At 41.9% G+C, this 16,093-nt stretch overlaps 1 protein-coding gene across 6 annotated transcripts in view; it reads left to right on the top strand.

Annotated features, from left to right (window-relative positions):
* DLC1 (DLC1 Rho GTPase activating protein) overlaps window positions 1-16,093 on the top strand; it is a 229,439-nt gene that overhangs the window by 208,865 nt on the left and 4,481 nt on the right. For all 6 annotated transcript variants that reach the window (XM_061473094.1, XM_061473086.1, XM_061473100.1 and 3 more), the window contains 7 exons: window positions 4,461-4,524; window positions 7,353-8,779; window positions 9,924-10,100; window positions 12,049-12,208; window positions 12,454-12,652; window positions 14,956-15,169; window positions 15,551-15,665. In XM_061473094.1, the coding sequence (XP_061329078.1) occupies window positions 4,461-4,524; window positions 7,353-8,779; window positions 9,924-10,100; window positions 12,049-12,208; window positions 12,454-12,652; window positions 14,956-15,169; window positions 15,551-15,665 (2,356 nt within the window). The remainder of the gene's footprint in view (window positions 1-4,460; window positions 4,525-7,352; window positions 8,780-9,923; window positions 10,101-12,048; window positions 12,209-12,453; window positions 12,653-14,955; window positions 15,170-15,550; window positions 15,666-16,093) is intronic.

Here is a 16,093-nt window from a genome sequence, read left to right as displayed (position 1 = left end):
TACAGAGAGAGCATATGGCACTTGGTAACAGTAGAAGACAGATGGTTAAGAAATGTCATTTAGTGATCTTATCATGAAATGTTGGGTTAAAAATGTAAGAGCAATGACTAATTTGCTGGGATGCTTCATGTAGTGACTGTGCAAAGCACTGCTGGCCTTGGTTTCATAGGACGTTATGTAGATTAATGACTGGGAATTTATCTCCAGAGAATAACTGGCTGCATCATGTGCTGATGAAACAAAGTACCGAAACATGCTTATGCTAAAGGTTGTCGCTAAGTACAAAATACATAGCAAGCCATGATGGAAATCCTGTTTAATCTCGCATAGCTAGAAAACTGCCATGCTATATCTATGCAACAGTTTTCTTAAATCTTTTACCATCAGGACTTCTCATCCAAGAACCTGATTGTAATAGATTTGCATAAGCAGCATTCACTGCTCATACCATTTGGTTTGTAGAGAGCTGGCCTGCCTCCTTTGCAGGTTGAAATGTGCAGGTGAAGCCCAGGAGCTAGTGTAGAGGCTGTCTACTTCAGTGAGACAAGAAAGTTCATGTATCATTGATTAGTTACACGTATAATTGAGTTGGAATTTGCCTTCTGAAAAGGAATTAATTTAAATCCATCAGGAAATATTTTAAACCTCAAAGCTAGATCATACAGTTACTCAGATTGAAAATTGTCATTTGAAATGTGTAAATCTAACATTCTGCATTGCTACCACTTTTCTTGGGTGCATGTGGTGAGAATTTTCTCCTGTTGACAGCAGAATGAATTACCTGGGGTTATAGCCAACATTGAACTGACTGGTATGTAGATTAACAAAGACATCACATTATAGCCCATATTTTAATTTATAAATTAGCTGAAATTACGTGTTCAAAATTCATTTTTGATAGCAAATATCTTGTTCAGGCTGCCTTTCTTGAAAGAAGTTCAGGTTAAACTAGTTTAGCTATTTATGAAGAGAAGACTAGGAAGAATGCATCACTTGCTCATTTCTGAGAGGAGCTCCAGGGCCTCATGGCAGCAGGTTCCAGCATCCAATGTAATTGTTGCTCCAGCTGACACAGGCCAGTCTCAACTCATGGTCTGGGTCTGAGCATCAGGTCCTGTTGCATTGGTCACCCTCAGGAGGAAGGTTTTAGCAGAGCAAGGTTGAAGGAGGGTGGGAGCCTGAGTAGGAGTAAGGCAAGGGAAAGTGACATCTTGGGGACAGAATGCTCCACAGGATTAAGATACCATCTGGTTGTGAAGATGTGTATAGAGAGGGCTGACACAAAAGCATTTATCTAAATGGTGGGAAAGGATAGTATCTTGTCATCCAGACAGTCATCCAGAAAGTGGCCAGAGTAGGAGGCATTGAAGAAACAGAGATAGCCAGACAGTGAAAGCGCCTCTAACTGCTGTCTGTAGCAATCCTGCCCCATCCCTCCATCTCCCATCTTCACCTTGTGAAGATGTCACTGAGACAGGTTTGGGCAGAATAAGACAGAGCTAAAGAATGAAGCAGTCCTGCTGACTGTCAGTAGGGAAATGATAAGTTGAATTTATACCTGAGAATGGAATTACCAAATGGAGGCAGAAGAGAAGATTGCAGTTCATTAACAAGCATCAATTTGATGAGAAGATCTGTAGAAAATGCATGTGCGCTTATATAATCAAAAAGTATTGCAAAGTGTATGTGAAGGTTAGTGATGGTTGTATAGCTAGCTCTCACCCTAGCAAAGCCTAAGCTTAGTTCTACAGATTCAGTAATGTGTTTGGAAGGCAGTTTTGCATATTGTACTGTGTTTTTCAGTGGCCCCTAGGTCAAGGAACTGAGCACTGTTGAACTTGAGCAGAAGTTAGAGCAGGATGTGTGATGTATATAATGAAATTTGCAGACCTGAGGCAATAGCTGCAGAGCATTTAGGTTTTAAAAGGGAAACTGGTTTTGTAATGAAATCATGTCAAATGTGTAACACAACCTTTATTTGCCTCACTGCTATTGTATTTTACCTTGCTCATTGGGGGTTACCTTATCTTTCCTTCATGCTCATTTTTGTGAGGTGTGTGCTGGGAGGTTTTTTTTTCTCTTAAGCCCCCTCTGTGGAAACAGAGGTCTTTGCTCTACCCCTTTCCACCTATTTCAGGGGTTTAATTTGAGTAGGAGGAAAGTCTGAGGATGTAATCTTTGCGAAATCAGAGATTGTCTTTATTAGCGGTCAGACAGGCTGGAGCTAGATAAAGCCTGATACAGGGATTTGATGATAACTTCTGTCTGCATAAGGCAAAGGTTGTAACACTGTGAAATTTGTGAATTATTACACAAGATAGATCTGAAACCAGTTTAATATTCCCTGGTCTTGAGGTTCAGGAGTTTGAAGGAGAATGTTTTTATAGCAGAGAGGGAGACAGCTTTCTACTGCTGTGTGGCCTCAAATCCTAGTTTTGTTGTGTAGCATGTAGATGGGACATTCACCCTTCACCCATGCCATAAATACAGTTCCTCTCAAATTGACTGGACCTGTGCATGTACCCACCAACTGCAGCCAGCAGGACTGAACTTCTGCCTTTTAAAGTCAGAGCAAAGATGAAAATAGAGAGAACTGGATGACTTTCCTAACCTGCCACTGCCCTACTATTTGACCCATGGCAATTCTTCCCGTTTCTCTCCTTTTCTGCTGTGTTGTGGCTGGGTCTAATTATAGATCAAACTGCTTTTTTTTTTTTTTTTTTTTTTTTTCACTTCACAACTGCAGCTAAAGCACCAGTAGGAGCTTTTCCACTTTCTTTGATGGCCTCAGGATCAAGCCCTGTGTAAATACCATCTGCAACCAATCCTGCGCATAAAAGGCGAGGGGAAAAAGAAGGAACTAGTAATTCTTCCTGTGCACACACTTTCTAGATTCAAGTTACAAATTTCATGAGTCTGAAAAGATTCATCTGAAACAACAGGACAAGTCAGCAATTTTTTCTTTGTTTGTTTGGGGGGTGTTTGTTTGTTTGTGTTTGGTTTGGATTTTTTTGTATGTTTTTAGTTTTTCAAAGCTGCTGGTACAGGCTCTTCTTTACACTTCGTCCAGATAAATTTTGTGAAAATTATACAACTTCCTTCAGAATGGATTAGGCTTTTTAAAGCCCAGTTTTGTTCCTGTTGAACTGGGGCTGCAGTCTGGTTGTAGGAAAGGAGGGGCTCTCCTCCTCTGCCTCTCCCTGCCCTTTGCACAGCTTAGGCAACTGACCTGAGAGAAATTCAACCTAACAAAGTATTGAAAGATCAATTTTCAGCTCACTTGATCTCCTCATCCAACCCCCGGTACAGCCACACGAGTGGAAGTATTAGCACAAGGGACCAAACCATCACTTCCATGAAGCTGCTGCTTCAGTTTTCCTGCCTTCTGCATCACATCCACCTTGTTCCTGCCCCTTTGCCTTGTCGCAGCACCAGCATTTCTCTAACCACACTTTACTAGTGCAGGTTTTAGCTGAGCCATGATCCTGGAGCAGTTTCTGAGGCAACAAGGGCTGAGAGAAGGGCAGGAGACCATGGCAGCCTTCACTCAACTGTGCCTAAGCTGCCATGGAGCTGTGTGTTTAACAGTGCCAGGTTTTGCTCTGCTTTAAGCTGTTTCTGCTCAGCTGTGCACACTGAGCTTCTGGGGAGAGGGTAGAAGAAAGATACTTCTTTTATTTTAGGGATACCTACCAGAATTAGCTCATCAGGGAACAGAGGAACATTTACAGTGCTTCAAGATACGCATCCAGACTATTGTCACATTTCACAAGGAGGCTATTTAACTGTTGTTGCTGCAGCAATTTATTTTTTGTTTAAATTTTAGTCCTTCAGAACAACATTTTTATGTATAAAAGAAACTTAGAGTTTAGAAAGGAAAAATCAGGTCTGTGTTTTGTTGTACATTTTTTATTTAAACTGATGAGTTGTCTTGTCCCAGGGCTGTGTTGAAAATAATCATTGTTCACAAAGTAGACACTTAGTAAGTGGAAAATAAGTTTTCCTCCGAGAGGTTTTAGGTTATAAAGTACAATTTTAAAGCAGGATCCTTTTTTTCACACAGGCCTATGTACATAGTGTCAAATACAAAGCCTTTTATTTTCAGTCTGTTGAGACTGGTTGTTTCAGGGTTCAGATGTCTGCTGTTTAAACAAAGGTAATTACTACATTTCATTGAATATAATGCGCTTCTCTACTTAGACTAAGTTTCCATTCATTTCTCTTTACTTTGATTCAGGTAATTGTGACAAATAGTCATCCATCCCTCCCTCTGAAGTTAGAGTACAGCCGAATGTAATGGGTTAATGGTTAAGTATAATTAGGGCTCTAATTGAAACTCTGCTTGTGGCTATTTGTATGCAAAGCAGTTTGCGGACAGCCTTCACAAAAGCTTGTGAACTGGAGTAGCCTGTGTCAAAACACTGGAGCGTTCTCTTAATATGATTTCCTTTGCTTTGCAGGCGCTTAAATACTTTAAACAAATGTGCAGTGATGAAGCTAGAAATTAGTCCCCATAGGAAAAGGGTAAGTTCCTTTAACATCTCTTACAGCACTGTACATTAATGAAACTGAAAAAAAACCCACCACATAGCAGATTGCTTAGCTGCAGTCTAGGATAGCACCTGAGTAGAGCCTGGCAAAGGACACGCAGTCAAAACACTGCTTACATTTTATTTCATATTCTCACTGAGTGAAAACTGCAGGACTTGGCTGCTGGTAAAGGTTATTCGTTTAGCAAACTCTTCCCCTGTGATGCTACTCCCAGTGTGAAAGGCACTGGGCTTCTCTGCCTGCCAGAGAGGCTGCCCTTCTTGTAGTGTATAACCTGCATTCGGGCAGGGTTGTAAAAAGTAGGCTTGACCAGCCACAATGACCTGACCTGAATATTAGAACATAGTCTTTGGCATCGTCTTCGCAGTTTTGGTTCTTTGCCATCACATTAGGATTGTATTATTTTATTATGATACAGACAAGATCAGTTAGACTGTGCTTGGCCTCCAAAGGAAAGAGCTAATCCTTTGTAGAATGAGGCACATTGTTTACTTATTTTTTAATTATGTAGTTAAAAATTAAAGTAATATATTTACAGAATACATCAGATACCTTTTTAGAAACGTTTCCAGGGAGCTCAGCATGAATTAAAAGTGTTTCCTGAATCTTCAGGATCCCTGTGGAGCATGGTGAGAAATACAAGAGCACCAACTGAAATTTCAATAAGGTAGTACCAATAGAAAGCTGAGTTGCTGGGATCTGCTAGTAAGGTACTACTCAGTCGCTGTCTTAAAGCTATGTGTGTGTCCTAGGAGGGATCAGTAGTTTATACTGTCCCCTGGGATATGACAACTGCAGATAAAGATGACTGAGCTAAGGCAATACAATACTGCCCTACCCTTAACAAGAATGCATACAAATGCTCTGAGGTTGTTTACCAGGAATTAATCCCCTCTTTCCCTATCTGTTTGTGGTATGTTGGAAACAGCATCCAAACCCCAGAAGATAACACTCTGAGGCAGCATATGTAGGAACTCTAAAAGAGGGGGCAGGCAGCTGGATTGCTGTTTATGACCGCCAGATTTCTCCTCCTTGTTCCTGAACCTTGTTAACACTGAAATGAGCAGTATTGCTGTTAGAGGTCAGAGCAGACCTGACTTTAGGTCCAGGCCCCAGATCTTCCGGAGTCTGGATGTTACCTTTTGTTTCAGTCTTTCCTGATTTTCATTCACCACCCATGTTCTGGCAGATGGACTTGGATCCTATTCCCTTTTGTTGTTGAATTCATTAAAATCAATACTTAGCTTCTGTAGCTTTCTAACACAAGGGAAAAAAATTATGCTGACAGAAACATATGTTTCCTTATGTTTGCATTGACCTCTTTGCAAATTAAGTTCGCTTTACTGCTCCTTTTTTTCCATTATTATCCACTGGCAGTTTCAGGTGACTTTTTTCCTCCTGAAAACTTTCAATAAGCAAGACAGACCTCTTAGGTTTTCATCAGACTCGTGTAGAAGAGTAGTTTATAGTAGTTGGGAAACGAAGAAGATGACACTTGCTCTGTGTCTCCTCTATTTGGTTATAAAAAGTAAATATGATGTTTCACTTATTTTCCCAAGGTGATGAAATGTGCAGTTAAAAAAAATAGCCCAAAACACTAGGAGAGGATCAGGAACTAATGTATGCATAAATAAAATACTTGATATATGAGTAATTTACTTGTTTTTCAGAGAATAAATGTTTGTGTTCCTGGCACGCAAATAGTTACAGTTTGGGGCATGCGTGTTTGTTTGTTTTTAAATTAAAGCAGTCTAAACAAATCAAGTGAAAGTCATGGAGCTGGGTGGCAATTAGTGTTTCCTGCTCTGAACACCAAAGGTTTTTTGTGGTTTCATGGTGTTGTATTAAAATATCTTCATTGGTTTTGTTCTTCCAATGTGAAATTTTCCAGATATTTGGAAGACCAAATATGTCAGTCTCAGAGTCATTCCCTTTCAGTCTTTAGATGAAAAGATTGTAAGTGTAAGTGATGTACGTGTAATCGTGCCCTCAGGCGTTGCTCATACATCAAACATCATCAGTGGAGATGTTATTTACAATTTAGTTACGTGCTATACTGTCAGTGAGCTCTAGCTGCTCGCTATCTGTGAGTGTTAAAGTTTGCCTCAAGCAAGACTGAACTAGAAACTTCACAGGACATTCTTAAAATGTTAGCTGCTAGCCTGTGGGAGGAAGAGTGAACCAGGTAAGAGCCTGGAGGCATCGCACTCTTTCAGCACAAGAGCTTCTTTTGCTACCTCATTAGTCACAGCTTGAGACCGTTCAGACTTCCCGAATGGGTAAGGAATTAAGCCACTATAATTCAGAACATATGAGAAACATCTCATAATTACAAAGAGGAGTATAAACACACAGCCGCTATCAACAGAGTGTAACTTTGGAGAGAGTCCAGAGGGACCCCAACCCCTGACTGACTCCAGTTTAAAATTTTATGCATGCCAGGAATTTCCATTGATCTGAGGGCTATCCACTGTGACCAATTAATTAAAAGTCTGTGGATACTAGGGTTTTTAGAAAAGAGCAGTTTAAAGCAGATTGTATTGTTTGTTTCTTTTTATGAAGCTTGTATCTTTTGTATTTAAAAACTGTTTAAATATATTGCCTGTCCCTCGTTATCTTTTCCTGTGATGCGCTTTATGGCCTAATCTTCCTCTCCCTGAAGTAAAAGACTGTTCTCTCTTCAAATTCAGTGAGAATAAGGTCATGCTTAAAGCATTTAGTGGGCATTGTATTTAAATGCAACCGCCTTTGCCGTTTGTGCAATTTGCAAGCAGTACTTTCAGGGTTCCTCTCCTTTGCAGAGCGAAGATTCAGATGAAGATGAGCCTTGTGCAATAAGTGGAAAATGGACTTTTCAGAGGGACAGCAAGAGGTGGTCAAGGCTTGAAGAATTTGATGTGTTCCCTCCAAAACCGGACTTGAATACCCCTTCCCCAGAAGCTCCTCACCTTACTAACGCCACAAGCCGTGAGAGTGTGCTAACAGACCTCAGCGAACGCCAGGAAGTGGCTTCTATTCTGAGCATCAGTAGCACCAGCAGCCACCAACCAACCCTGCAGAGTGAGGCATCTACTACCAGGACAAACTCAGTCGTGAGTGTTTGTTCATCGAGCAATTTCATAGCAAATGATGACTCATTCAGCAGCCTGCCCTCCCCCAGGGAGCTGAATAGCTTCAGCTTCAACACGAAAGCCAATGAGAAGAACGCCAAGTCCAAAACAAAGAGCCTGCTGAAGAGAATGGAGAGCCTGAAGATCAAAAGCTCTCACCATGGCAAGAGCAAAGCTCCTTCAAAGCTTGGCCTTATTATTAGCGGGCCCATCCTGCAGGAGGGCATGGATGAAGATAAACTGAAACAACTTAACTGCGTGGAGATCTCTGCCCTCAACGGCAATCACATCGGCCTCCCCATGGTACGAAAGAGGAGTGTCTCCAATTCCACGCAGACCAGCAGCAGCAGTAGTCAGTCGGAGACAAGCAGTGCTGTCAGCACACCCAGTCCTGTCACACGAACACGCAGCCTCAGTGCATACAACAAAAGGGTGGGCATGTACCTGGAAGGCTTCGACCCCTTCAACCAGTCAACGTTCAGTGACGTGATAGAGCAGAACTTCAAGAACCGGGGAAGCTTTGCAGAAGACACGGTGTTTTTTATCCCCGAAGATCATAAGCCTGGCACTTTTCCAAAAGCACTCTCCAATGGCAACTTCTCCCCTACAGAAAACAATGCCTCTGTGAACTGGAGGACAGGGAGTTACCACGGACATGGCCATCTCAGCCTCCGGAGGGAAAACAGCAGTGACAGCTCTAAAGAGCTGGGCATGGGGAAAAGGCGTAACTCCTCCAGCTCAGTGACCAGCCGCCTGAGTATTTATGACAATGTACCAGGTTCAATCCTGTATTCCAGTACGAGTGACCTGGCTGACCTTGAAAATGAAGACATATTCCCAGAACTAGATGACATCCTGTACCATGTCAAAGGGATGCAGAGAATAGTAAACCAGTGGTCAGAGAAGTTCTCGGATGAAGGGGACTCTGACTCAGCGCTCGACTCCATCTCCCCATGTCCTTCCTCTCCAAAGCAGATCCACCTTGATGTAGATAATGATCGAGTAACACCGAGTGACCTTGACAGTACGGGGAATTCACTGAATGAAACAGAAGAGCCCACAGGGATGCAGGACAGGAGGGACTCTGGGGTGGGTGCATCGCTGACAAGGTCTAGCAGGTGAGATCACGGGCACTGGGAATTGGGATGGCCCTGGTGAGATCTCCCTTTGCCCCACTCAGTTAAGGTGCAGTAGAAGTTGTAGCCATACAGGCACTCACATGCTGTTCCCATTGCTTCCCAAAGCAATTGCAGGCAAGGGAAGTATTTGTGCAAGACTTTTAGACAAGTGATTCCCACACTTCATAGCTGTATGTTTGTATGTTTAGCCTGAATCGTCATTGAAAAACAGCCTGCTCAGCGAGTCAGCATTAGAAGGAATGTTAAGGCAGATTTTGGGGATGATAATTCTTCAAACTGAAATGGTGTGTGGGAGGGAGAGGGACCTCAAGTAAGATTATTCACTTTTTAAATTGGATAGGAGAAACAGTGTCAGTGTGGTATGGTTTGTGTCAGTATGTAGTAAAAGCCTTGACTTTTAGACTGCTCCAAAAAAATCACACTTTTCCATAGCCATCTCTTTCTTAATAGCATGCTAGAGTATTAAATCTGCAGGGAAAATGAGGTTTGTTTATTTTCTCTTGATCACTGTAGCACAGTGGGGAACTGGGGGAGTTCCAGTGGCCTCCCCATTTCTTCTGGGTGTTTTACCATGGGATATATGACTGTGTTTTGAATTGTGAGTAGAGCAAGGAGTTGAATTCTTTCCAGCTTTGTTTCCAGTTTTCCTTTAAAACTGGTGCAGATCATCTATGGCCTGGTTTCTGCTGTCATATAGTTTCACAGCTGCTTTTATAAACCGAATGGGACTTTTAGAAGTGCTTAGTTCCCATTTGATGTGTCTTTAAAAAGTGGGCTTTTTTCTAAATGGAGGTTTTTGATTGCCACTGCGTTAATACTGAAAGGGCTTCTGAAGAAGAGTGTTGGAGCCTTCGGAGGACATCTGATAGAGCAGGAGCATGTAGTTAACCCTGAGCTGTGAGTCAGCTCAGGGTGCGCGTTCTCACCTAAAGTACTTATGCATGCTGCATTGCACCAGGTGAGGCAGAGAGGCTGGGCTGCTGGCTAAGAGAGGCCTGTGAAATTTCCCAAGCAGTGGTTGACAAGGGCAGGGAGCTCAGTGTTCCATTTGCAATAATTCCTGCACGTCTTGCAGAGACATTTCAGTGACCAGTCCTTGTTCTGTGCCCCATCTTCTCTCTAGGCACAGGCTGAGGTGGCACAGCTTCCAGAGCTCCCACCGGCCCAGCCTCAGCTCGGCATCGCTGCAGATCAACTGCCAGTCGGTGGCACAGATGAACCTGCTGCAGAAGTACTCTCTCCTGAAGCTAACTGCACTCCTGGAGAAGTATACGCCTTCCAATAAGCACGGCTTCAGCTGGTAAGGACACAGTGCCCTGTGTAGAGATGCTGACTACACAAGCATGACAGTTGCGCTCATCCTGAGCAACTTTTGGAAAGATGCAATGAGTCCCTCTATCCCTCTTTGTCCATATTTGCACTTCTTCCTCCAGCCTGTGCTGTCAGTGATTTGTGGTTTCCTAAGACAGGGCTAAAATCGCTAATCCTTTACGTAAGAGTAATCTTATTAGGCTTGAGAAATATGTTTATGGGGGTATGTAAGGGAACAAAAGCAGAACAAAAGGGAACAAAAACGTCACTGCTTTTGTTCAGGCCAGCTTGCTGAACAGGAAGATGTCCACTATCCATAGCAGAAGGAGGGCTAGTTGTCTATTGAGACAGTTAGCGAACAGTAGCACAAACCTCATTAGATCTTAGTAGGCTTGCTTTTCTTCAGTTAGTCTGAAGTATGTGTATTGGTTTCTCTATATAATTATGTAATCAACTAATGTAAATTTCCTTCAGTTCTCTTATCTCATTAGCCATAATCTGTATCCCCTCTTGAAAGCACTATAAATCCAGTTAGCTTGCAAAAAAGATGGAGGGGCTGGGAAGAAAAGTTGGGAGAACCATGGAGGTTTTGTAGGCAGCAATTTCTGCTGTGGCCAGGTGTTTGTAACCCAGGTGAACGTTCATTGTCAGAAGAATGGAATAGAAAGCTCTTTTATGGTTGTATCTGCAGCAGAGCCTGTGTAACCTCCAGGATGCAAAAGGCGCAGTAAAATTTTTCTTCTCCCTACCACAGGCCAGCCTCCTCCCTTCCCCAGGAGTCATAGTATTTAGCTTCAGCATCAAAGTACCTCCTGTTCAAAGGCTGTTATTATGTCAGCCTTTCTAAATACAGAAGTTGTTTGTTCTGAAAGACAGAAATAAGTATTGACCAGTTATCCCTGCATGCTTCAGATTCTCAGTGGAGATCGCAATGTGTTTTTTCACATTCCATTGGCATGTTTTTTGACAAAGCACGTATTATTCATACATATATCAATAATGCCCTAAACTTAACTGTATGGCAATACAAATTGGTTCTGGTTTGCTATGTAACAGATTAGTCAGCTGTAAATCTAATGCACTGTTTGTGTAGCTGTACTGTGTACTGAAACGTTAAAAAGGTCTCCCTGTTTTCCAGTGCCGCTGTGTCCTATTAGTTGTTACACTGGACGTTAGCTTTTCTCCCTGTTTAGGAAAATGATCTCAATATTTTCACATTTTAGTGGCTTTTTTTTTCCCCTTTATGAAACCAGTACTCTTGGGGACCTGGGGGTAAATCATTCTTTTGTATTTAGTAACTTTTTCCTTGGAGTCATAAGCAGATGGAAAGGCCTCTCATTGTAACCAGAGTGGGAGGCAGGGGTAACAACAGTCACTGGCTGACAAGGAGGGGGGTCCCTCGAAGGGGGTTGTTTCTAGAGCTGAAGTTTTTAGCTGACAAACTCGAATGTATTACATCAGTTTCCTGCTGTTATGCACACTGGTGGGTGGTGGACCCAGTTTGAGGACTTTGCAGAACAAGTAGTTGACATACAAAAGCTCATTGTTCAAATGCCCATCCTTCCCAAAACCTAAAGAAGCAGTGTTATAAGGGGTCACTGACCGCAGGATTTATTTTGACTCTTTGGCAATTTAATCTGGCCCCTGCAGTTTTATCCTGTAGCTTTTGTCCTACTAATATTGATGGAGTAAGCACCACATTAATATTTACAGGCAGCATATTGCCCTGAATGTCAAGCCTTTTTCTTAGAGAAACTGTTTTCTGTCCTCTTCCCCTTCCCAGCTCTGAGTGGATTAGCTAATTTATACTGTCAGTACTTTTCATACTACTAAAGTGTTTCACTTATTTTCACTGTCTTTCCAAATTACTGGAAATACAGACAATAAATGGTCAACAGAGGTTTAATTAAATTTTGTCATTCCTTTTACTTAAATAGGGCAGTACCAAAATTTATGAAAAGGATAAAGGTGCCAGATTATAAAGACCGAAATGTGTTTGGAGTACCGCTGCAAGTCAATGTCCAGCGCACAGGACAGCCTCTTCCACAGAGCATTCAGCAAGCCATGAGGTACCTTCGCAACCACTGTCTGGATCAGGTGGGTTTTCTGTAATCTCTCATATCCCACATGCATGCAGCACCCCGGGCCCAGCCTTCCATTAGTTTTTATTGTTCCTGGGTCAGGCTGAAAAAAGTAGGCATAAAACAGGACAAAATTGATAATTAATGCAGAGAAAGGTTTCAGTGAAATTAGGACCCGTACATAAGAAGCTAAAGAGCATATTTACATTTCAGATTTGCTGGACTCATTGTAAATGTATTTACCTTTCCATGTATATTTAGGTTGGACTGTTCAGGAAATCTGGAGTCAAATCAAGAATTCAGGCTTTGCGTCAAATGAATGAGAATTCAGCAGACTGTGTCAACTACGAAGGCCAGTCTGCTTACGATGTAGCAGACATGTTAAAGCAATTCTTCCGTGATCTCCCTGAGCCTCTCATGACCAACAAACTCTCCGAGACCTTCTTACAGATATACCAATGTAAGTACTGAGATTTCTATGGCAGGGGCAAATGATCATTTGTGTAGCAAGGGTGGAGCTTCCTAATACTGCTCCTCTGGTCACTGCACATGTTGCATATGTTGGTCTTTGCCTTTCTCCAGCAGCCGTTACAGTTCAGGGTGCCTCTTAAGGAAGGGATTTTTGATGTTTCTGTTGCATAGCAATTTGTAGTACAAGTTCTTTTAATTTCAGGAGTTCAGGAACAAACATAAGTCCTCCATCATTTGCTATAAAGTTTCCTCTCTTCTTTGAGCATGCGTGATATTATGGTTTAAAAATAAGCCCCATCTAATGTGTCTAGGTAGAGGAGCTGTGCAAACACTACATGAACATCAGGAGCTTTAAGAGGGATTGGCAAGGCTACCAAAAAAATTCCGTTTTCATATAATTAAGATCCTTCTATCCTTCACCATAACTTTTGGAAAGAGCCTTTAAGTTGAAAGCTTTTCTGTTATTGACTTGTAGCTGCTTTACTGGTAGGTATAAACAGAAAGTGCTTAAAACATAAAAACTGGAGTTTATCAATGCACATGAAAGAAATAATCCTTCTGAGATCACAGGTTCAGCTCCAGGAAGGAAGAAATTCTCTTTTGTGAGCTAGATTAATAGAATTCTCCTAATTTTGGGCTGGATCTTCCTAAACGTTGTTTCCTCAACATTCTTATTCCATTGGGAGTACTCTCACTTAATAAATTGGCCAAAGGTGAATTAATGTTCGGTGACCAGAACACCAAACCCTTCTGAAGTATTCACGGGGGTCCAAACTGACTGATGTACTACAGGCACCTTGCTGATTCTGTGGTTTCTGTCCCTAACATCATCCCATCTCTCTCCCCATGTATTCTTCCCATGGGAGCATAGCTACAAAGAGCTCACTGCAAAAGCACCTTCTTTGAGTCCTTTTTGTGCCTTCTTGATGATGAGGATTACCAAAAAGTTACAGGAATTTCCTCCAGAGCTCCGTAGGGGGAGTTGACGGTTTAAAATAAAAACATACATCCCGTTATTTCAGCGCACACATTTTTTGTGTGTGTTTGGGTTCCCAAGAAGGTTTATGGAGAAAATTAATCACACTCTCCACTTCTGTGCATGTTAAACAGCAACTCTTAGTGGGTTTAGTGCCAGAAAAAGTTTGACAGATCATTGCAGAAGTATCTGTTACTTTCCTTTTGCAGGTGGTAGGTCTGAGGAATCCCCAGATGTGGTCGGGAAGTATTATCTTTGTGTAAAGCAAAGAGCCTTAACACAGCTGTAAATTTTGCTTCCCTGTAAAGGACAAAATTTCCCTTTGCTTTAGTGTTACATACCAGGCTGCGCACTGGAATTGTCCGCACGTGGCTTAAATCTGCTTTGAGCTGATCGAGGGGAGAGTGTGGAAAACAGTGGGTTTTTGCTTAAAATTGCTTTCTAAACTCACCTGCTAGCCTTACAAAGTTGCTGAAGCCCAAAGCAAATACCAGTTAAATATCTAGTTAGCACCATGTGTATTGTGAGACATGCAGTGAGGTTGGTGTGGTGCTAATGATGATATAAATGCTCCAGGATTAAGACTCTGATGTTGTCTTCAGAGATGGCTTTTTGGAAATCCCTTTATAAGAAGCAGATCTGGTCTGGTTTATTTCATTTTTCTGTTTCCTTCAAGTTTGGCGGAGAGGGCCTTATATAAAGACACATTACATTTTTCCAGTGGCTGTTTGTTGTTAGTAACCAAGGAGCTGTTTAATGGTATGGGGCTTCACAGCGTTGACTTTCTTTTTCCACTGCATGACTTTGAATGATCTGCTCAATAAAGCAGATCATACCCTGTGTTTGGTAAAGCACTTTCTGGGTATTTTATGACATCATTGTTGAAAAGGTTTGCTAGCCAATTCATTTAATTAATTCACCTATTCTAAAATGCATTCATGTTTTGAATTTCTTTGAAAGCCAGAGAACCTCTAAATTGGTTGGACTGTGTTTGCTTGTTCACTGCCTGACTCCAGGCTTCTGTCATTTTAGTGCATCTGCGGGAGCATGTTACTATTGAAATTAAATCTAAAATTAACCCTGGCCTAGGCACAACTTCTTGCTTGCATTTCTTGTGAGGCAGGAAATAGCTGAGGTAAGTTAAAGTAGTGGGTTAAAAAAAATGCCTTCATGTTTCCTACGAATGGTATGCATCCTGAAGGAAATCACTTCAAACTCGAGTCAAATATTTGAAGCTGGAGTTTGCCTTGGGATGCATTCATGCTGTGTGTATGGAAAATCAATGGGTTGATGAGAGAATTACTAATATTATGCAGATGTGCCAAAGGATCAGCGTCTCCAGGCTATCAAGGCTGCCATTATGCTTTTACCTGATGAGAACAGGGAGGTCCTCCAGATTCTTCTCTATTTCCTGAGTGATGTCACAGCTGCAGTGAAGGAAAACCAGATGACACCGACAAACCTGGCTGTCTGCTTAGCACCTTCCCTCTTCCACTTAAACACTCTCAAAAGAGAGAATTCTTCCCCAAGGTATGTTTCGGGAGCAGGGCTTGTTGCTCCTGGTCCTGTACCACAGCTGGCAGTGATGTGTAACAGGTGGCATTGACCCTACCAGTTGTGATCACTTTGGACACCTCAGAGGGCACTGGGCATAGAACAGTTAGGAGATCCTACCTTTTGGCAGAGATCTGTTAAAATATAAGCAAATTCATAAAAAGGAAGAAATGGGAGAGATTCCAAAGAAAAAGCACATAGTGAGAGAAGTCAGTAATGCCGTGCCAAGATTTGGTCATGGGCAGCACTATAAATCACCAACAGATTTGGGAATTCTACTATTGTTTTACCAAACGTGTCTCTTGCTCTGCATTAAGTAACTGGATTTGTGCGTGTGTGCTCTTTTCCCTTGGGAAGGGTGATGCAAAGAAAACCAAGCCTGGGAAAACCCGATCAGAAAGACCTAAATGAAAATTTGGCTGCAACCCAAGGGCTAGCCCATATGATTGCTGAATGCAAGAAGCTCTTTCAGGTAAAACACCTATTTGCAGAACTGATGGGTGGAATATTGGCCAACATGGCTTACATCGGCTGTGTAATGGAAAGCTAGGAATGTATATTCATTAAAATAAAGTTTAATACATGATAAATAGCATTTTTAAAAACATTTGCATCCGGATCTGGGTACATACATGAATTGGAAGTGGTGCCAGAAGAGAATTCTTTTGTTGGCACTGGCACTCAAAAGTCAGGAAGCAGTTGTGGGGTTTGGGACTTTTTTGTTACATCCAAGCTGCATTTGAAATATGTTTCCAAGCTTCTATTGTACAGCTGTGAGGGTCTGTGAACTTCAGCTCTAATTACAAAGCAAGAAGCTATTTCCAGGAACGTCAGTGCTTGTTTTATACTTAAATTCCCAAGAGTTAGCAAGGCTAGGCCACAAAAGCATCCTGGAATGTG

The sequence above is a fragment of the Pezoporus flaviventris genome, unplaced genomic scaffold (assembly GCF_033815535.1).
Source record: "Pezoporus flaviventris isolate CSIRO_AGI_PZ_B2104156 unplaced genomic scaffold, CSIRO_AGI_Pfla_v1 ptg000002l, whole genome shotgun sequence".
Classification (NCBI taxonomy): domain Eukaryota; kingdom Metazoa; phylum Chordata; class Aves; order Psittaciformes; family Psittacidae; genus Pezoporus; species Pezoporus flaviventris.
Note: the sequence above shows the minus strand (reverse complement) of the source record. Positions and strands in the feature narration are given on the sequence as shown.